At 40.6% G+C, this 21,833-nt stretch overlaps 1 protein-coding gene across 4 annotated transcripts; it reads left to right on the forward strand.

Moving 5' to 3' along the window:
* Positions 1-460: 460 nt before the first annotated feature.
* Positions 461-21,358, forward strand: GPCPD1 (glycerophosphocholine phosphodiesterase 1). 4 transcript variants are annotated; one of them, XM_078858623.1, is made up of 22 exons: positions 461-735; positions 2,057-2,239; positions 3,252-3,335; positions 4,241-4,332; positions 4,644-4,734; positions 4,992-5,076; positions 5,280-5,355; positions 5,514-5,555; positions 5,999-6,122; positions 6,507-6,756; positions 7,350-7,512; positions 7,970-8,102; positions 8,536-8,590; positions 9,582-9,674; positions 11,512-11,589; positions 13,078-13,117; positions 13,491-13,552; positions 13,677-13,742; positions 13,923-14,059; positions 14,601-14,736; positions 16,437-16,597; positions 18,881-21,358. In XM_078858623.1, the coding sequence occupies exons 4-22, from the start codon at positions 4,284-4,286 to the stop codon at positions 19,005-19,007; spliced, it is 1,968 nt and encodes a 655-aa protein (XP_078714749.1). In that variant the 5' UTR covers positions 461-735; positions 2,057-2,239; positions 3,252-3,335; positions 4,241-4,283; the 3' UTR covers positions 19,008-21,358. The 4 variants fall into 4 exon arrangements, with proteins under 4 accessions (XP_078714749.1, XP_078714748.1, XP_078714746.1 ...); XM_078858622.1 differs by having other exon boundaries at positions 3,257-3,335; XM_078858620.1 differs by lacking the exon at positions 3,252-3,335.
* The last annotated feature ends 475 nt before the right edge of the window (positions 21,359-21,833 follow it).

The following is a 21,833-nucleotide window of genomic DNA, read 5'->3' on the forward strand; positions in this document are numbered from 1 at the left end:
GGGTTGCGGGGGGGGTTGCGGGGGGGGGTGCGGGGGGGGTTGCGGGGGGGGGTTGCGGGGGGGGATTGCGGGGGGGTTGCGGGGGGGGTGCGGGGGGGGTGCGGGGGGGGTTGCGGTTACGGGGGGGGTTGCGGGGGGGGTTTGCGGGGGGGGGTGCGGGGGGGGTGCGGGGGGGGGTTGCGGGGGGCAGGTTGCGGGGGGGGTTGCGGGGGGGGGTGCGGGGGGGGTTGCGGGGGGGGTTTGCGGGGGGGGGTGCGGGGGGGGTGCGGGGGGGGGTTGCGGGGGGCAGGTTGCGGGGGGGGTTGCGGGCGGGGTTGCGGGGGGCAGTTACGGGGGGCGGGTTGCGGGCGGGGTTGCGGGGGGGTTGGGGGGTGAGGGGGGGTGCGGGGGGGGGTTGCGGAGGGGTGGGGGGCGGGTTGCGGGTTGAGGGGGGGCGGGGCGCTGGTGTACGCATGCGCAGTGCGGGCAGGATGCGGCACCGGTCTGGACCGGCTTGAGCAATGCGAAGTTGTTCGTGGCGCGTCGCGGTCGTCGAATCCTCGCCTCGTCCTCCTCCTCGTCAAGTCGCCTCGTGCCCCTCTCGCCGCATTTCTTTATTTTAGCCCGAGAAAGAGCAGCAGCAGCAGCATCGGCGGCTGGTGGTGGTGGCGGCTGTTAATTGTCCACCCCCCCCCCCCAGCGGCTCTGGGGAAGAGGAGTGGTGGTGGTGGACAAGTGGCGGAGCGAGCGAGAATGGTGAGGAGTGCGTGTGGGAGAGCAGTAACACACTCGTCGTACACACACACAGAGATAGATGCTCACGGATACATGCACGGAGAAGAGATGTACGCGTACAGAGAGATTCATAACACGATGTACACAGAGATACACAACACTATACACGTGTGCGTCATGTTAATCTATTTTTGTTGCTGCATTTAGTTTGTACACAAGGTATACGTAGACACCCAAGGGTATGAACACACACAGATGTACTTACAATACATGTACACGTAGATACCAGGGGGATAACACGTACACAGAGATGTATATAGTATACACACACGCATACAAAGAGACGCAGTACACACACACATGCATTGTATCTGGATATACTGACCTTCATGCTGGGATGTCGGTGTGTATTTAGTTTAATGTTTGTCAATCCATTAACTTATTCCATAAATAAGCAAAATTTCCAAAAAAAATAGAGAATTACTTTAAAAGCAACACCCCAATGACGACAATTTGACTGCTATTGCCCAATATGTGAAGCTGTCAACAGAAATGCGCACACCCACTTACACCACAATAACACATATACATAGAGATCTACAAAGATTCGTGTGTACACAGCGATATACACACACATACAGAGTAATTTACACGTACTAACACATTTAACTTTACACATTTCATATGCAGTCGTTATAGAAATACTCGACAACGCTCAGTACATAGTGATTTAACAATAACAATCGTGTCACGTAACCCCGTCTAGTAAATGAATGTTTCCTTCGATTACTCTGACTTCCTTGCCACATTTGAAAGATTCTTTGATAGAATTGGTATCCCATCTGAAGTATGCTTGATTCGCATACTTAGTGTGTGTCATTAAACAAGATGTATCATTTATAGGAAGCCTATATATGCTCTTTTTTAATAGGGTTTGTCTCGTTATGCATCGTTCACACTGGGGCGTTTATGTAAATAATACTTCCATATTTTTAAAACTGCCATATATTTGATACTCTTACAAACGACACTATAAACAGCTTTTTTTTTATTTACAACGTGGATTATGTTTTCATATTGTAGGCATTACGCCATATTATGGAGCATGTCATAGATAATCTTTTTAAAATTTATGAAATAAATACACAGTTTTGTCTTGCGGGTTGAATGTTTAGAAATTCAGCTTTGCCCCCCCCTCTCTCCAATGTTAGTTGATGACCACTTTTTTAAAAACCGGTTTGTGACCGTTGGCAGACCCCGGGCCAGAGAGAGAAGAGAGGGTGGGCCCAAGTCTAAAAATTGTCTGGCACTTCCCAACTAATTGTGCACGTATTTGTTCCAGATGGGGATTTGTTGACGTGTCGATACTCGAGAGGGCCATCCATCGGTGGTGGGCCAGTGATGGGCGAGGCAAGGTGAGAAGGGGCATTAAAGGAGGCAAAACCCTCCTCGTCCTCCAGTTGAGCGTGGAGGTGACAGAAAAGCAGGGACAAGTGAGCTGAGCTGTCGTCGGTTGGTTGGGAGGGTGAGTGTCAAACTTGTTTCTTCGCAACGCAACAAAGCTAAGAGTTGACGAGAGAGCATCGTTTAAAAGTCAATTTCTATTCAGTTTAGCCAAGTCACATTTCATTACAATTGGTGAGAGATTCCTGCAGGGATTTAGTTTGATTTCCATGATTTCATTCTTGCACAATTCCTTTGGGAATTGCAATTCTGTTAGCTATTCCCATTTTAAATTACTGTATCCACTCATTTAAATGTAATTCTCACAGATTATGTCATGGAAGGTACGGTGTTGCCAGAATGCCACGCTAAAGATGTAATGGAGTCATGCCAGTTATGCAACTAGATCATTTAAGACGTTTCTCTCGATGTTTAATCAAACGTGCAGCAGAGCTAAAGCATCTTAAACAGGGGTTAAAAGATCCCAATCGCTACTGGCAGAAGCATCTTCAATAGAAAGAGCTGCAGAAAATCCCTCGAAAGAGGGTACTTTGGCCTGCTCTTGCACACTGGCCTGACGCTTTGGCGTAGATATATTTTTCAATACATACAGGATTTTGAAATGTGCAGATAATGACGGAGTTTAAATAGTTTTTTCTTTAATATGATAGCAGGGTAGGCGATTATTTACAACTGCAGTTTTGCTCGAGTTAAAGAAAGGCGTTCATCAAAGTTGTGAATTATGCTTTTTTTCAGTTTGAATTCGCAGCATCGTGAAAGAAACATGGTCATCGTTCTTTAAAGTGTTTTCATGTATAGAATGCCATTTTGAACGAATGTAGTGTGTTGTTGAAGGCGATGGTGTCAGGTTTGAGTTTCAACAGAAACCTTAAAATAGATATCGAACAATTAGCCCATGTGTTTCACATCTTTGTTAGACATGCATGATAAACCTAGAGAGTAAATACCTATTCTCCTGAACATTCAGAATTGTATTTAACACCTATAGTTAGGAAAGACCTACAAAAATAAAGCTCGTATTCCAAAGGCATTATTTTAACCGATGTAGGTGACAGTGTGTTTTTCTCCGGCAGAGTAGGGGGCACAGCTGGTGCATCAGCCGGTCATCTCGGCTAGTCAACCCACGGCACCTGGGTCTGTCCCGTGACCTCCTGCTAGTGGGTGTTGCAACACTTCACTTGGCCTTAACGTGCACATAGCCTGGCACAAGCGCTTTGATGACATCACCGCCACTTAGTGGCGAATGGCGGTTATATTCTCCAGGTTCTCCGGTTTACTTCCATGGCTAAAAAACCCCAAACAGTATAATTTGTATTGGCCAAACATCCCAATGCTGAAAATGACCTGCAAATTACTCAATTTGGATTACGCATAGCAGGATCGCTTCCTACTGTGAAAACTTGGCAGGACCCTTCTAAAGAAGAGTTGAGACTCGGTGAGGTTTTCCTAGATAAACAAAGTGTAAAAATAATATTTTTATAAGTCACACTCACTTTAGACTTAATATAAAATTAAGAGTGTTCATCAAAAAAAGAGTTATGTGTTGGTACTGCTTTGTGGAAGTTAACATCGGGATATTTCTGAGAAACATCACCTTTGAAATCTGTATAAACAGCAAGAGAAAACCTTTATCCAAAGCTGTTAATGCAGAGTGACATGGAAGAATGTGGTTAATGGAAACAATGAACCTTGAGCTAGATCTTTAACTGACCAGGTGTCTCAAAAGTCAATGGTAGAGGGGTGGCTCACTATTAGGTTTGCGAGTTTCAAATTCCGGTTGGGTAGTTTGACTTGCCCCATCACTACGCTACGGTCGATAAAATCAATACTGCTTTGTTGGGAAGTGACATGGTTGGTTTGCATGGAGAGTCGCCCCCACCGTACAAATGCGGAATTATTACCACTGACGAATGTGAATTGAGCACTGCCTTCAATGCTTATTTGAGTAAGAAATTACCGACTGCAGTATTTTTTTGTATTGCTGTGTCGCCCGCTTTGAAAGTGTAACTTTTTAAAATATCTAATCACCGTTTTCTTTCTCCCCCTTTAAAATCTATTTTAGGCAAACTAAACCGGTTTCACGCCAGTCTACCTCTTGAAAGAAAATGGTGCCGTCTCAGGTCACATTCCTCGTCAGGGCAGATACTCTTCCAGGTAATTTGGTTGGCTGATCTCTGAAAGTATGCCACATGGATGAACACAGTAATGGGTATTTATTGCAAGTTTAAATGCTTATTGTATTTTAACTTTCCTAAGTCATGGAAATAATGTCATGTATAACCCTTTGTACATTCACTCCTGGATGAAGGGCCCTGTTTCATGTCGTTCAGTGGCTCTTGTTTAACTATACTTCACCCTGGAACAGTGCTGAAACACTTATGTCAAATACCCGTTTACCACAATGTTGGATTTCCTTTAAAACAATATTGAACAGGATTGTCTATTTTTTGTTATAATTTGAACAGGGGAAGCTCTGGGGTTGTGTGGGGACAGCCAAGACTTGGGAAGCTGGAAATCTGAGAACTCTGTAACTTTGCATCAAGAATTACCAGACAGGTGAATATTATTTTGTCTCATATGAAGTTGACATGTTTGACATTGATTCCCTTAAGTCTTACAATTTAGCTCATTTCAATGTACATTTTAGTAAATTATGATGAAAAACCCTTTATGCATTTCAACTTTTGATACGCTTAATGTCATACTATGGAAAAGCAATTATGTCTTAAACAAACAGTGGCACGATTTAGAACCCACCTACATGTGTTACCGGTGTTTAACTATCTTTGTTTGGCCTTTTTACACTTCTGCAGTAACATCTGGACGGTGACGGTACCCCTGCCTTCTGTGAAAACTGTACATTTTCGCTTCTTCAAAGGCTGCTTCTACGAGTCAAAGGTGCAATACCACCATACTTTAGATTTTAAAGCAAATAATTTACAAATGCTTACAGATGTTTCTAAACAATGCAGTTTGTTGCGTCATTCACGTAGAAAGGTGTATTACGACTTCCATTAGCAGTGACTCGAAGCCAGTCTGAATAATACAACTTTAATTCAGTGATAACATTTCACAGTTGACTTCTACTCATTTTCCGACAGACTAAAGATGGAAGTAAACTGGTCACGGTTAACAAATGGGAGACCCACCTCCATCCCAGGGAGTTTACACCAACTGGTAAGAAACTTGAGACAGGTGTTGATTTAATATTGATGTTGTATTCATTGTAGTAGTGTCTTACCCATTTTCTCAATTTAAGCTTGTCTTTTATGGACCAGTTTGCAAAGAGGTATTTCATTCATTTGAGAAGTAACGGTGCAATCTGTTATCCACAGGTGCCAATTGCAGCGTTGATGGAGGACATTTTGGCATTGTCAGTAAGTATCACGTTGCGAACATCCTGAGATATGCAACAGGACCTTAATTAGCATTGGGTGAACTTTGTTTTCTGTAACACTTGCCAAAATCACAAGAGAACATGTGTATATGTATACAGTATAGCTACATACCTCGGGGATATGTGTATTATAACTGATACATTTAATTGACAGTTTGACAACTAGGGATGCATTGCATTGGAGACATTGTATGGTTGGCTAACTATTTTCATAACTATCGAGTCAAATTATTTCAATTTGAAGATAACACTTAGATGGGGAGGGTGTGCCCTTGTCAAAAACTCATTCCACTTCATGGACAGAATTAGAATAACATTATTAAGTACAAATGCATGTAATGTATTCTTATGACAATCGCCATCGAGTTGCAATCTCTGTGCGTGCTTAAATTGTATTAAGTTGTCATCTTTTTCCATGTACAGATGGAGTGACATCCGTTGACATCGGTTGGTTGACCTGCCAAACAGAGCTCCGGTTACGTCTGCACTTTTCTACCAAGCCGCCTGTTCTCATAAATAAGAAGAAATTCAAGAACTCACGTTTTAGGTAACAACATGGGCCCACATTCTCACCACTTTGTTTGGGGAGGTTCATGCTTCCAATCCTGAAGGCTACCTCTGGTTATTACTGCGGATGTATTAACCATGAAATGCGTGCTGTCTGCGTCAGTCGACGTTAAAGATCTCCAGACGTCATTAAAAATGAGTGGGTCATTTTCTGCTGTAATAACAATGGCATGGGCCAAAATTTGCGAATGTATTATAACAACGTGATTTGAACATGTTCCTAGTATATTCCTGTGTATCGGTCTGTCTTGATCGTTTTAAGTGCACGTGTGTTAGGGTTTCATACAGTTTTGGTTTAAAATTAAAAACGCTTGGACTGGAATTTAAAATTGTAGTAAATATTTTTTGTTACTCCTTTTGGCAGAGTGAAGCTGACTATTGAAGGCACAGAGGAAGATGACGATTCAGAAAATTACACGGAGGCAGAATGTACCCAGACCGACAACCCCAAGGTGCCACTATCCCTTGAGATCTCTCTCATCAGTCAGGGCCAGTACAAGTCACGGCACTCCCAGCCCGAGTGTGGATATGCCCTGGAGCCATCATGCTGGATGGAGTACATGGTCCATACAGTGGACCCAGGGAACCTGGAGCTTACCTTTGACTTTTTTGAGGTATGGCTGGATGTGCGCATATGTGTTTGTGTTACACTTGGGGACTGGTGGTGCCGCGGTTAGCGTGCTGTGTGACGAAGCTGGCGACCTGAGTTTGATTTCTGCTCATGGCCAACACCAGTGACAATTATCTGAACCAGTCCTTGGCCTCCCCTAGTTCGAATCGTCCTGATATTAGTGTTTGGTGCGGTGTGTAAACATCACCACTGGGGAGATGAAGGTGGTCGGCATGGTGCTGGCCACCCACCAACTCGTGTACTGTGCCAGCCTTCATAAGTGCTTGTGAACAGCACTTGCCCCAAAAGTCTGCTAAGGAGGATCTTTGTAGTTTTGGGCTTGTGCAAATAAACATTGTTTTTATTTGTATGAAGTGAGAAAAGAAATTAACCAAGCGTGCAATATTTGTCACAACTGGATGCCATTACATTTAACTCTGGATTGCACAAACCAGTTTTTCGTGATGTGTATGTTGCCTGAATGTCTTGTGCCAAACTAGTACACGCACGGTTTGCTTTGTTTATGTTTTTTGTTTATTTGGGCAAGGCTCGAGAGAGTTTTCTTTTGAGAACTAACCAAATATCTTTTGTCAACAGGAGGACCTGAGTGAGAGGGTGGTACAGAGCGATGCCTTGCCAGGCCTGGTGGGCACGGCCTGCCTACTTTCATCGACTCTCATGGAAACGAGCAAAAGCAATGGCGTCATTAGTCTGCCCATCATGGGACGAAACACGCGGCAGACAATCGGCAAAGTAAACGGTCAGCACTACATTCCGCACCACATTTACTTCTTTTGGGATATCGAAGTCTGCATGTTGTGTTCCATGGGGGAATCGATCATTGATAAATGAAGCTTTTTACTTGATTTGTTAACATTTTATGTGTTTAATGTTTGTGCATTTTTGTTAATTAAAAAAAGCTATTTGAAATAGTTTGAGCCAAATTTTGACCCGTGTGGAATATCATAAGCCTGTCTTCAAATGTAATAGTCGCATTTTTACCTATTTAGTTATTTAACATGGATTATCTCCCATTAATGGCATTCATTGCCAAGAGGCGTAATGTTAAGCTGCATAAATGAAGTCTGGATCTGTGGTTTTGACATAGTCGATGCTAATTTAAGTAAAAATTCACGTGTATTTTATACATGTTGATGAACCAAACTTCTTTGTTCTGTAACTGCCATTGACTTTTCTCTTCTGACTCCTCATTTCAGTGGACTACTTCATCATCCACCCAGCCCAAGACCTGCATTGTGATATGAAGGCCTCATTCTCCAAGTATTGGAAGCCACGTCAGACCCTAGACATCGGTCATAGGGGTGCTGGCATATCATACTTCACAGAGAAGTTAGTGAACTCTCTTTTTCATAAATTCAACATGGCTTTGCACTCTGATCTTGTGCCGTAATTTTACTTGATGCTGAATTGTTTCCAAAAAGCACAACAGGTTAATAATAGCAGTGTTTATTTTGTCAAGTCCACAGGTTGGATGTTTTGTTGACCCATGCATTAATTGTAGAATGAAATGCATTCATTAAAAAAAATACGCTTTTTACAAGTGTGTGTTTTATTGCAATGCATTTGAAAAGCAATTTTGATTGATAATTTAATCAACGTTTTATAAGCTACAGTATTGTTGATACAAAGTCTAAGAAAATGTGTGTTTAATTAAGATGCTGATAACATTATTTAAATTTTAAGCTTATTTTGGTGTATTTAAATTTTGAATATGTAGTTGCCATAAAATGAGTTTTTTTAAAATGTATATTTATGTTCTTAGGCTTGCTAAAGTTCGAGAAAACACCATCACCTCATTTAAGAATGCTGCAAGCCATGTAAGTGGATGAATATCGCATTGGTTTACGTAACTCTTTCCTTCCACATTTAGATTAACTTAGTGTAGAGCATTCATAATTAGTTTTATTTACATTTACAGCATGCTATGTTTTTTGTAATCCTGGATTCTTGCTAATATGATCACACTTTCAATCTTTTATTCAAAATACTCAATTATCAACGTGAATTCGGGAAATGTCCTTAATTGTAAAATAATCAATGTCTTCATAATATTTCCACATTCATTGAGGGTGTGAATTTAAGGAACATTTTAATTCTAAAATGAATTGTTTTTAATTGTTGCAAATCCTTAAACTTTGTAGTTTGTGTAAGGCATATGTTAAAGCTCTAGTTGTGTGATGTCAGTGTTTGAGCTTTGCCAAACGTATTTAGATTTTTTTTTTCTACAGTTTACACTTTAAAACAAAATTATTGCATTGTCCTTGAACAATGCTGAAGACGAGCTCGCATGGCGTTGCACTTTGATTTTCTCTTGTTGTCTTGTGTAATCATGTACGGCCATTTTGTGAATCGACTACTGAATAAGAACCTCTCCACACCGTGCAGATCATGGGCATTATTTAACCATTCTTGACCACACTGATCAGTGCAGGTTGGTGGCGGCAGGGAGCATAGACTTGTAGCATAGTACAGCACAACAGCAGATATTCCTGCACTGCCCTCTGCTAACACAATCGCCCAAAATCAACCTCTGACAACCGCTATGGTGGTCATCCAATCCAAATACCGTCCAGGTCTATGACCAAATCATCCGGGATGCAACCAATCTCGTCCGATCCAGGAAGCTGGGAGCTCAGCTAGGAGGATAAGTGTAGATATTTAAAGCGTAATATGCAGTTGACAATGTTAACATTAATGAGCAACATTCCACATGCTTTGATGTTGAAGTGATGCATCAACCTTCCAAGTTATGTGCCAGGTGTTGATAGTTCGAGGTTACGTGGCAAGCTCATGGTCTTGTTATTTCAGGGAGCTGCTTATGTAGAGCTGGACGTTCATCTCTCCAAAGATCTTGTTCCAGTAGTATATCATGATTTTACCTGCTGTATCTCCATGAAAAAGGTAAGGTTATATCGGAGTATGTAATTGATTGCTTAGAGCTTGAAGCATGCCTTTTGGAATCAAGGTTTTAGTGTGGGTCAACTCTTGATTATCTGGTATAATAGGGTTGGGGATTTGGAGGTGGTAATCTGGACTAAACAGAAACGCAGATGAGTTTGTTTTCTTTAACCAGGTGATAACACAAGAGACCAACTTGGACTCATTTGCAAGAGTGACCTGGATAACCAAATACAGTGATTGCTAAGTATTATCCAAAAGGAGTAATTTCCGTGTAATTTATTTTTTTTAAATTGGACCCTGACGCCAGCACACAATGACATACTCTTGCAAATGACGTCAGGCAATCATTACGGCCCAATGCGAAACAGAAACAAGATGGGCGCATGTTATTATCAAACCTGCAGTAATAATTGGGGGCCGCTGAACAACAGCAATTAGAGAACATGCCCATGATAAATTATGGCAAAAATTGCATAAATTTCGCTGTTTTAAACCATTTATTGCTCACGTATGTATAATGGGGGTGAAGAGTTACAATGTGGCAGAATGTATTCTGTCATTAGCTCTGCATGAAGTAATGGGCTTAATCACGATCACATTTTGAGGTCAGAGGGACTGCCCCTAAACAATGATGAGCAGTTCATTATTAAACCAGTGTGTGTAGATGTATTTTAATCACCTTTTTTGAAAGTACGGTTAATTTATTCACCCACGGATAATCAAGAGTTAACTGTACTTAAAGTCTAACACCTATTTCATTTATGGAAGCAACTAATTTAGTTTCATATGCATGCATACTAATAGCACTTTTGATGGTGATACTATGCAAGTTTAAAATTCAAGTTTATTTTGTTGAACAAGGTGAGAATTGGAAGAGATCAGGGGTAGTCTCATTTGCAAGAGTTGCCGGGGTCACTAAAATGACCAAAGCAGACAAAAAAAATACAGCAATAAAGCAAAGTGGAAGTCGGAACAAAAGCAACTGCCACATGCGAAATCTAAAATATTCCACAAACATAAATTAGCGTTACATAATAAAGAAAAAGTTGGCTCGTGCAGATTATTTTTAGACTGATCATATAACCCCCCACGAATATGTTAACCTTCATCGATACTTTGATACCAATATAATACAAAAAAATTCCCTATATTTGGTTTCAAACTCCATTGTCTTCGTTTAAAAAAATAAAGATGTTGCCCATGTGGTTTGTAAATGATTGTGACCCTGCTTGACATGGCAGTCGGTGACTGGACATCTGAATGTTAATTTGAAGTATCCACATCATTTGTTTGCCATATGTACATTACCCTTACACGTTTATTACCAAAGGAAACACATGTCTTGTAAAGCAGGTACGCTTCAGGAAGTTACATTTTATAAACTGTCTTGTGCAGAGTATATTGCAGTTGCTCTGTAACCTATTTAATTTTGACCTCTCCTATGAGTAGGGATAGCATAATTTATTGATTCGTGAATTGTTATTGATTCTCAACGTCGCAAAACATGCATTGAATTGAGTGTATAAGAAAATATGCATTTCCATGTGTTTATACGTAATTGGTTGGCATCATTCCTGCAGCCACTGGAGGCGTTGCCATTCACCGTCGTGTTAAAAAAAATACACGAGGTCTTGAATTGGGACGCTGAATCGTGATAATTCATTGCATCACCACAGGGGTTAATCATTCCACCACTACCCATGAGAACTTTGCTTTCAGAGATGTCCTGGTGGGCCTATTAGCCACACGAGTCAATGGCAGTCACACACATTACATCTAAACGTAACATCTTAGGGTCTTCGTAAAACCCTAAGCCTCTACATTTCCTTTTTTGTAGAGGCACATGGATGATCAATCCGAGCTGTTGGAGATCCCTGTAAGGGAGCTGACTTACCAACAACTGCAAATGCTTAAGGTAAGGGCGATACGTCACTTTTATAGCAAATGCACACGCGGTTATGAACTGCAGATTCTACATCACTCTAAATACGTGAGGAGAAGTAGCTTGAGTTTGATTGTACACGAACATCGCAACAAACGTTTAGAAAACAGTATAGATTGTGAGAAGATTACATCGTAAAGAGCTGGGCAAGAAACCCTAAGGAAATGCACGGAACATTAATATCTTTGCAGAGGTTTACGGTGAAGGTGCAGCTCTACAATTTCTCTCGGCACTTGCTTAGTGGAAGGGCCTCCACTAGAGGGAGCTCTAGAGAGCTTCTCCATATTCTTTCATTCTGGCCAGACCTCTTCAAAGAGATGGGAATAGCCATTATTTTTTAACCCCTCCTAAACGCGACCTGCTGATGGAATAACCAGTGTGTACCCATGTATACAGCTGGTTGGACAAGTTAATGTGATTATATGTGTAGAAGAGCATGAGTGGATTGGTAATAGTTGCCTGAGGGACAGCTTCTCAAAGGGTTGTGAATTTAAATTCAAATAGGGACGACGGGAGCCGATCATGGAGCCTGGTGCATTGGCATTAAGTGGGCAAAATATTGTGGAATCTTTACATCAATAAAGATAGATTTAAAAGTCTTCTGCTACGTACGGTGCGAAAGAAGTTCTACATACACATGGTTTGATGTGGCGAAGAATTAAATTAAGGTGATAAGCCGTGGCTTATTAAAACAAACATTGACTTAAAGCTTTCGTGACTGCAGGAATTCATATTCTTTGGGTCTTTCGGTAATGCCACATAGATAGATAAAATAATAAAAAATAGTAAAAATAATAACAATATCACGACATTTCGATCGCAACACAAGCAATCGTCATCGGGTGAGAAATATCGCAGCTATCTACGTGGCTTTACCGAAAGACCCAAAGAATTTGAATATACACAAACATTGTTTAATACCATTTTGACTGTTAAAGACTGAATAAGAAAATATTGGTAATTTTTTAAGTCGCTTAAATTCGTCAGAGCCTTCCTTGGATTTCACAGATTACATTGATGGGTTGCTATGTACTAACAACTTTTAGGTTAGTTAGCAATATGATATAAACAGCATCGACTTTGTTAAGCATTTAATTTTCTCTTTGAAAACTTTGTTGTTGTTGGATCAATTTTGTCCATATAAGATATGATTCCCATATTGGCAAGGTATCATTTGTGAGCTTCATTTTCTACCAAGATTGGAATTATCCCCAAACAGAGTAAACCTTTTAAATGTGTAAGTTTCCATTTTGAAAGATGTTACATCGTCAGATTCCAGACACGCAAAAAAAGAATTATAAAAATATTACCATAAAAAAAATATCACTCTTGTTTTATGATAGCATAAGCACTCGGGCATGAACCTTGGCAAATTATTTGGCATAGAGTTTGCCATTTAATTTGATTGTAAGTGCTTTTAAGTTTTGCTATGCTCTTGACTCCCTTCCTATATCCATGAAGCTGGCTCACGCTCATGCAAAAAAAGTCGACCTTGACCACGGTATGTCAGCCTCTGTCGCCGTTCATTAAGGCACACTCATAACCTTTTGAACTGTTAAAGTTTATTTTACATGAATATAAAAAAAATAACCTACTTTGTGTTTTCTAATCCAACTGCACGTGGTGTTAGTATTGACCGTTGGGTCAATTAAGCTATTTATTTTACACCACTCACAGTATTATAAATTCACTTGCTGAATTAATGGTAAAGTAATGCAATTAAGTGTAGCAATTAATATAGACGTAGAAAAATGCCTGGGTGTGTCTCTTAATGTATAGTTTATGTTCGCTTGAATGTGGCCATGCAAAATTACATTCACAATTAATTTATGTTGTACGATTGTGCTGACAATTTACCATTGCTGTCATTGCAGATTCCAGCCTCAATGATTCTCATGATGTCCCAGAAACTCAGTCGTTCCCGACACTAGACCAGGTGATTTCTTCAATTCAAACAATGCAAAGATTAAGTCATGGTGTTTTTGTCCTTCTATGGTGTATGCTTTCTGCTCTGTTTCTTCTTAGAGTCGTTTTTGATCATTGGATGGTTTGTTTTTAAGGTCTTTGAAGGCGTTCCTGAGCATGTTGGCTTTGACATTGAAATCAAATGGCCCTTGCAGCAGAAGGTGAGACTTTTTACTTGAAAAATCTAGAAACCCAGAGTACATTAATACATGTATCACATTTCAGATTAGTCAATGTCAAAAACGCCATTTGGTTAAATGCCTGACAATGAAAACATTATTTTCACCTTTAAATTCAATCTTTTACAAAATAATGTTTACGCACGTTTGTTCATTTTTTAGAATGGAGTGTGGGAAGGGAATCTCTCGTCTTACTTCGACATGAACCAATTTGTTGATATCATCCTGAGCTGCGTACAGCAACAAGCCAAAACACGACGCATCATATACTCCTCATTCGATGCCAATATCTGTGCCATGTAAGTCTTCAGTTTCTTCGCCTGGCCACTGCTCCGGTTTGCACTTCTCCTGTGGCACCCAGTGTGTAGTGATGATCACCCACACTTGTGTGGTTATGATCGTGGACAGTATCGCATGACACATTGCTTCCACCCACATCACCTTGGGGTGGGTCTGTATTTGGGCATCCTGAGCTAAGCCTGCGAGCAGGATTAGTCAACACCTGTCCGGGAGGGAGTCGCTGAAATAAAATGATTGATGCAGCCAGGGAGTCTCTTTCGTCCTTGGAGAATGTAGAAGTGTTGCAGCTAATACTAATGCACGTTTTATTTTTGTAAAACACTTTGACAAAAGCACGATATAAAATCCTAGATGAGATAAACTAAAATTATGAAGTATGGAACATTGTATATAAAGATCAGAAGAAAGAATAGACATAAACATGGCCTTGGGACCTAAAAGCAAAGTGTTGCATTGATTCCTGAATGTTTGCATTACTGAAGATGTATCTTTTGCTGTTTTTTTCCACGATTGTTTTTAATGGGTTTTTGTCATTACCAGGGTCCGCTTGAAGCAGAATAAATACCCGGTACTCTTCCTAACTCAAGGAGTGACGGAGGTTTACCCAGAATTCATGGACATTCGCACCCGCTCCACCCAAATCGCCGTTCACTTTGCTCAAGCCGAAAATATCCTGGTAAGAGACGGCTCGCGGGCAATATTAGTGGGCAAATATCTGAACCCAGGCTTTGGGCTTCCCCTAGATCTACTTGGCCTCAAATGAGTGCAATGTGTAAGCATCGGCATTGGGTGAGACAACGGTAGCCAGGTGGGATGCTAGCAACCCAACCCTTCGTGTTCTTTACTCGCCTTCACAGGTGTCCGCAAATAGCACCTGCCCCAGCAGTCTGTTAAAGGTTACACAGAGGATCTTTGTCATTATTAGACAGTAAACACTTCATATTTGTGGGTTTTATAATCGCGGTTGCGTATTTGTGATACAGAATTAAATTTTTTCAGGATAATATTTACACTGGAGGAATCTGATGAGATATAAAGCTATTTTTCACAGATGTCCAGTCCTTTTTAATAGATCTCCACAGATGCAGACATTTTGCCTTAGCGATATTTTGAAATTCACGGGGTTGTATTTTTAAATCCTTTATATTAAGTTCACTTGCTTGCGCGCTTACGACCGTGCAAATCTTTCGGTCGTTTTTTAACCCACTTTCCGTGATCCAATCGAGCTGACATTTTGCAAACAGACTTGTTGTGCGTGACAATTTATTTTCGTGAAATTTTTTTTCCAAAATTTTCCACTTTTTAGGAAAAAAAAATGTCATATTTTATTTAAAATACCAATGTGATAAAAATGAAACTCTTACTCAAGAAAAACAGAAATGAATAATAAAATAAAACCGATGCCACGCATATAAAGGATTTATAGTGAAAAACTTTGTTTTTACGGGTTAATTTTTTAAATATTAGCGGCTGTAGCACGAGAGACTACCCGACCAAATATGCGAGCTGTGTTGTGGTGAGGCATGGGAGCGTGGTGGATCGTGAAGCGAGCGAAAGTAGCCAACGCGACGCTGCCCTCCTCCCTCTCAGCGCCTCCCGTCTGCCGCACCGTTTACAGCGAGTGTTTTCCTTTACAAAGTCTTTCTTACAATTATGACCTTTATACAGTAGATCATTGATTTATCCAGCGGCTTCGGGGAGGGGGGGCGGGTGGAGGTACCGGATAATCACATTATTTAAAATGCCTTATTTTTGCACATTCTTGAAAGACATTGTTTTTTGCTGTTGTGTTTTTTTTGTGTTTTAAATTTGTTTACTATTTGAAATTGTCATAATTAAACATACACATAGACAACAATAAATATCTTATTATTAAAAGTGACTATTTGCTGTAACCGTACTTACTACTCCACTCTGGAATACTGCATGGGATGAAGTACGCACAACGCTCTTGTTTCAACAACTTGTGTTTGACGATCGCAGCCTTTAGATCGGTGCTCCGGCAAAAGCTGAATTAAATGCGCTTTTTGCCGGATCGCACTGTATATTTTTTGTTTTTATGCCTTGTTATTAGTCATGAAAAATGTATATACGTGCATTATTTTCATTAAGTTGTATGTAGTGTATAATGTACTGTATATAATATTTGACACAAATCATGCATATCTACTATGGTGTCGATCGCTGGACTAGTTACAGCCTTTGGAGAATTTTTTTGGTTTTGCCAGATCGGCCCAGGACTTCCGGATAATGTTGGAAGATGGATAATTGCGCACCGGATAATCGATGATCACCTGTCACCTTTAATAGCCAATTTGCTCTGAAGCCTACTATTTTATTCTGATGCACGTTATTATCATTCGTTTGCGTTCACAGGGAATTAGCGTTCACACGGAGGACCTTCTGCGAAACCCAACCTACATTGTGGAAGCCAAGTCCAAGGGGTTGGTGATCTTCGGCTGGGGCAACGACACCAACGTGTCCGAAAATCGACACCGTCTCAAGGAGCTGGGCATGGACGGCCTCATTTATGATCGGTAGGAACCCCCCGGGACGTTTTTTTTTGTGTGTGTGTAGGATGACGCTTTATTATGGTGCCCGTTCTCAACTGTAGCAGCGACGTATGTGGACTTGGAGTGTAGAATTTTGAAAAAAATGTGTGCGTAACAGAGGGTTCATCTTGTCTATGGGAAATTGATTGGGTGTTTGGTTTGCCGTGCCAATCAGATGCGTGAGGGTGGTGCAAAATGTTCTAAAGCCTGATGTAGAGGTAAACACTACACACTGTTGATGTTAGAGTTACGTATGGTCTTTGAGTTCTCAAATGAGCCAGGGCACAATATTCTATATTTCTTTATCCCTTCGTCTATTGCAGATAAATGATGATAAGCGCAGAAATGAGAAAATACAGCATCATGATATAATTCACATTTTGACTGCAGAACACTGAAGCAAATTCAGTTTATGAATACCTTGTTGAAAGCGTATAGGGCAGTGCGCGCCATATTTGCAACGCGCCAAAAGGTCCGCAGCAGAATGTCTTTGTGGCAGACTCTCTTGAAGATACGAGCTGGCAGAATCATTTGGGTATGAGCAAGGTGCGTGTGTGTTGGATCTCCAGAGTGCTGAAACGTGACAGCACGAGCGAGCCTCAGGAGATTTTTCATGTCGATCTTGACCCGATAGAAGGCAGACTTGGACAGGTTTGAGGCATCATGGGGCCTCCTTTGCCAGTACCAAAATATACTAATAGGGTTTTTCACCTTTTTTTTTTTGGCAACAAAACTGACACCTTTTTCAAGGAACCATGTTTACATTAACTACAATACTTGCAGTCAAATGCAAAAAAAATCAATACTCTGATAATTTATGCATTGTCCTTGAAACTGATTGGTCCACACCAGAGACTAGTTTAGGAGGTTTGAGGCACTTTATGATCAATGATGAGACCTGGATTTACTATGATGCCCCAGCGTCCAATCAGCAGTCCAACACCCAACCAAGAGTTCTCTGCAGGCAAAATAAAGTACCTAATTTTTATGGATGCTAAAGGTGTGGTACTAAATTGACGTCATACCACACGAGGAGATGATCACAGATTGATTTTGTGCAGACTTGCTCAATTGACTAAATCGTAGAAGAGCACTGGAAATGAGAGCTGCATTCTTGTCTCTGAACGACAATGTCCCAGCAAAGGCTCAGATAACTTGGTACAACCTTGGTATGCCAAGTCTATGCATAAATAATGTGTCATCTTCCTTTATTGACCTCATGGGATGACAAATATGTACTAAATCTTGACTTAAAGCTTTCGTGACTGCAGGAATTCATATTCTTGGGTCTTTCGGTAAAGTCATGGTACGCGAAGCAATACATTTTGTGACCCAATAAAGTGTAGGTGTTTTTGCGTGTAGTTTTACTTGTTATGAACGTGCTTTGAAAAAAACAGAATGCTCGTTAAATTTCGATTTAAAGCTTTCGTGACTGCAGGGATTCATCTTCTTGGTTCTTTCGGTAAAGTCACGTAGAAGGGAGATAATAAAATAATAAAAATATAACAATAAAATAATACAATTCTCACGACGTTTTGGCCACAACGTGTCCAAGATCTGCCGCTCCACCATTGGTCACCACACTTAGCCAGGTCGCTTTTCACTCCGCTTCTAGTTTCCTCATCGCTTTACTTTTCAATAACATGCCTTCACTCCCACTGGCTTATTTCTCTCCTATCGTTCGGTCCCTCCCATTTGCATCTCTTTTCCCCCGTTCTGCGCTCTTCAGACATTTGGTACACTATCGGTGGGTCGTACATGCAGGTTTGTGTTGCTGAAACACATGGTGTATAGAATGAATGTAAATTAGGGTTGCCGTTGAATGTCAGGACAAGTTACGTACGTGGCCGATGGATTAGGCTGATGATGGAAGAGCAGCCAAGGGGGAGGGAAAGCACCACAAAGAGACGATTCACGTGCAGGAGCGAATGGGATTGTAGCATCGTAAGTCTGAGGAATGGCAAAGACGCAGAGAGGCATTCTTCCAGCAGTAGATGTACCGTGAATTATCGTGATCGACATTATTAACACGTGTGCCATTGCATCCAAGGTTACATTTGATATTGCAAAGCAATGTGTGCAACAGTTGTCATCTTCGTTTTGGTTGTGTTAAAAATGTGACAAGCTTGGCCAAGAAAAACATGTGAATGAACACTGCCGACACTTTGTTACAGCGGCGTCCGCTGGAAACTGTGTGATTTCAACATGCAGCATATGCTTATTCGGATGTGCTGTTTCTGGACTTTTTCTCTACTCTGTCTTGGACAGAATTTACGACTCCAAACCAGAGGAGGCGAACACGTTCCAGGTTGAAGAGCTGAATAAGGTCACCGAGGGGGTGCCATTGGACGTCATCATCCACACGAACGGAGAGGACGCTCATCAGATCTCTTAAATCCATGCCCGCGTACTATCCTGCACTCCAAACTTTGGTATTGATTACGCAATGAGATCTCTTTAGAAACCTTTCACTGCTCGAACCCTTATGCAGTATGTGATGTTTTGCATGCGCATATATGTGTAACTAATACTTTCACTTGGCTGTATTGTGCATTAGTCTTAACGTTTTAAAGTCAACAAGCAAGAACTTCAGTTTTAGCTCGCTCTTTTGCAGGCTGCTCATATTAACTTCATTCCAATTGCATAATCGGCTGGCCCAACATGTTACTTTCACAGTGTGTTAACTTTTAAAAGCAAATGGATGCGTTGTGATGCTATGTATGATTTGGCTTCTGTACTTGGTGCTATTTAGAATATCTGCAATAATGTCAAATGTTGATTGCAAATGCGGCCATCTCGGTCTGCTTTGGCACGAGCATTTGCTGGAAGGTTTAAAGCATAAAACTTAATACCTGGCCCGATTTTGGCATGAAAACGTCCTTGGCATGCAACCCTCTTCGGTTGTCTTAACTGCAAAATGTATAACATCTGTCATATTGAAGTGATGCAAAGACAATGCATAATGATGTATATTTATTTTTCTTTTTATATATTCACTAACGTACGTTTACGCTCAACTCTCTTGGATACGTTCATATTCAGGTCATTTTATACGTTGTGGTCTGTTTTGTTGATTATAATTGCGTTTATTGTTGCAACCGGGGTAGCACGAGTTCATTGTTGCCTCGGACAAAGCAGTTCGATTACTATCTGTTCACTGTAATTGTGCATGCGCATTGGGAAATCAGGACACAATGATGTATTGAGAACATACTTGACCTAGAGAAAACTGAATGTACGTTTGCTGATTCGTATGTTTTGTGAGTGCTTGGTAGCTCTAAAATGTAAGCAACAATTTTTTTCTTTGTCTTATAAATGTTTGGTAGCATCAGACTTTTTTGTTGTGATTTTGGAACTTAGAAATTCTTGGTGCACATGCCTTTTTTCAGTATTTTATTGCACTTGTGTGCTGTGAGGTACTGTAAAAAGACATAACATCAATGCAGTGCTGATAACTATGTTTTATGCGATAAAAACTTTACGTAATAAAGTGCAATGATGTCCTTTTATTTTCATTATTGTGTGGTGTGGGCAGATAAAAAAAAAGATTCTAATTTGTTTTACTTGTTTGAAAGCATGTTGCGTTTATTGTTCAGACTTAATTTGCACGTATTGCAAAACCAATTGGCAGCATATACAATTATAGAACGAAATACATGAAAATTATACAGTACAATATTACATTTTTATATAAAAAGTGTTATCTGGGTCTTTTGCTTAAACATTTTCTGGCTTCAATTACTTTTTACGTTCAATGTCAGCAATATTAATGAAAGGGCATCGGCTGCTTTTGTAAACATGTTCCTAACCATTTATTTAAATGGAAGAATTAAAATCAATTATTGTTGTCCTTTTGGGGTGAGTGGAGTTGCAATGGTTTAGTGCACTGCACTTTGAACCCGGTGACCTGAGTTCGATTCCCGGCCATGGCTAATATCAGCGGTGAGTGACAAATTCACTTTCCCTGGGCCCCCCTCCATCCGCACTGATCATCATGGTGAAGTATGGTCAAACAACCCCCATGACTAAAACACGGGGGGGGGGGTGGCCTTTAGGTGAAGGACTTTTAAAGTATTATTTTGTATTAATATGCTTGAGAATTTATCTGGGAATGAGCTAATGTGTGATGTATGTGTGTTAAAATGTACAGGGATTTCTGATTTGTGTTTGTGCCGTTTCTGTCTGCCGGCTGAACACGTTTACTTTTGGAGTGTGAAACGTTGGAATTTATTCGGTTAACAGTAGCTACGTGTCTTTTCAAAATGTATCATTAGATTGTGGCATGTACATTTTCACACTTTTGTTTGTGAACTTTCTTTCAAATGTACATTATTAAATAACAATCTTGCATTATCCTACCTCAATTAGTACATTATGTGTTTTGTTTTTTTAAGCTTTGTTGTCAGTTTATGGGTTTGCAAGTGTGAACATAATGTGTACAGTATGCATAATAATACAGTATAAGCCATGTTTCATTACATAGGATTTCAAAATGAACGACTTGGAAATCATGCGCGAAATTAGCACTCTTGATATTTTTACCAATTTATCGCAGTTCTTCCACTCTGGGTTTAACCACTCACGTTGCATTTTGAGAATGCTGAGTTTGTAGATTGCACACGCCACTCTGCACAGGATGCCAGTTGAAAATGTTTCGTGTTACGTGTCATTTTAAAATCTAAATATGTGCCTATTACAATATAGATGTTCACGTGCCTGTATTCTAAATAAAGATTCATAAATGCATCAAGATGTGATATCTGTAGTTACATTTTTTTTATTAATGTGGTATGTAGTGAATATATAAATGTGTCGTTAAAACCCGCCACCCGACACAGCCAACTATGACTTTGAAACCCCCCGCCCACCACCTACGCATTTCCAATAAATATGCTAAATTCCTCTTGATATGCAAATTATTTTGTCAAGGCGCTCTTCTTCCCCCTCCTACCCAGCTTTAAATATACGCTCCAAGCTTGGTGGTGTTTCATTCTTCACCTGAGGACGGCTGCTTGCGTTGGTGTCGAAACGTATTATTATTTTATTATTTCCCTTCTACGTGACTTTACCGAAAGAACCAAGAAGATAGTAAGGGTTGTCACGTAAACAGAACGTGGCCAATTCGTCACTAGTACAGCACACCTGTGTGTTGGAGAGCCAAGCCACAACATTTACAATCTGAGTACGATGTTTCGCCAGTAATTACAACCAGCTTCATCAG

The sequence above is a fragment of the Lampetra fluviatilis genome, chromosome 7 (genome assembly GCF_964198595.1).
Source record: "Lampetra fluviatilis chromosome 7, kcLamFluv1.1, whole genome shotgun sequence".
NCBI classification, from domain to species: domain Eukaryota; kingdom Metazoa; phylum Chordata; class Hyperoartia; order Petromyzontiformes; family Petromyzontidae; genus Lampetra; species Lampetra fluviatilis.

Bases quoted from the DNA above. Each gene is read 5' to 3' on its own strand.
- GPCPD1 (XM_078858623.1), top strand. From the start codon at position 4,284: ATGGTGCCGTCTCAGGTCACATTCCTCGTCAGGGCAGATACTCTTCCA. The intron at 13,553-13,676 runs GTGATTTCTTCA...TTTGTTTTTAAG, and splicing joins CGTTCCCGACACTAGACCAG to GTCTTTGAAGGCGTTCCTGA. The intron at 14,737-16,436 runs GTAAGAGACGGC...TTGCGTTCACAG, and splicing joins CTCAAGCCGAAAATATCCTG to GGAATTAGCGTTCACACGGA.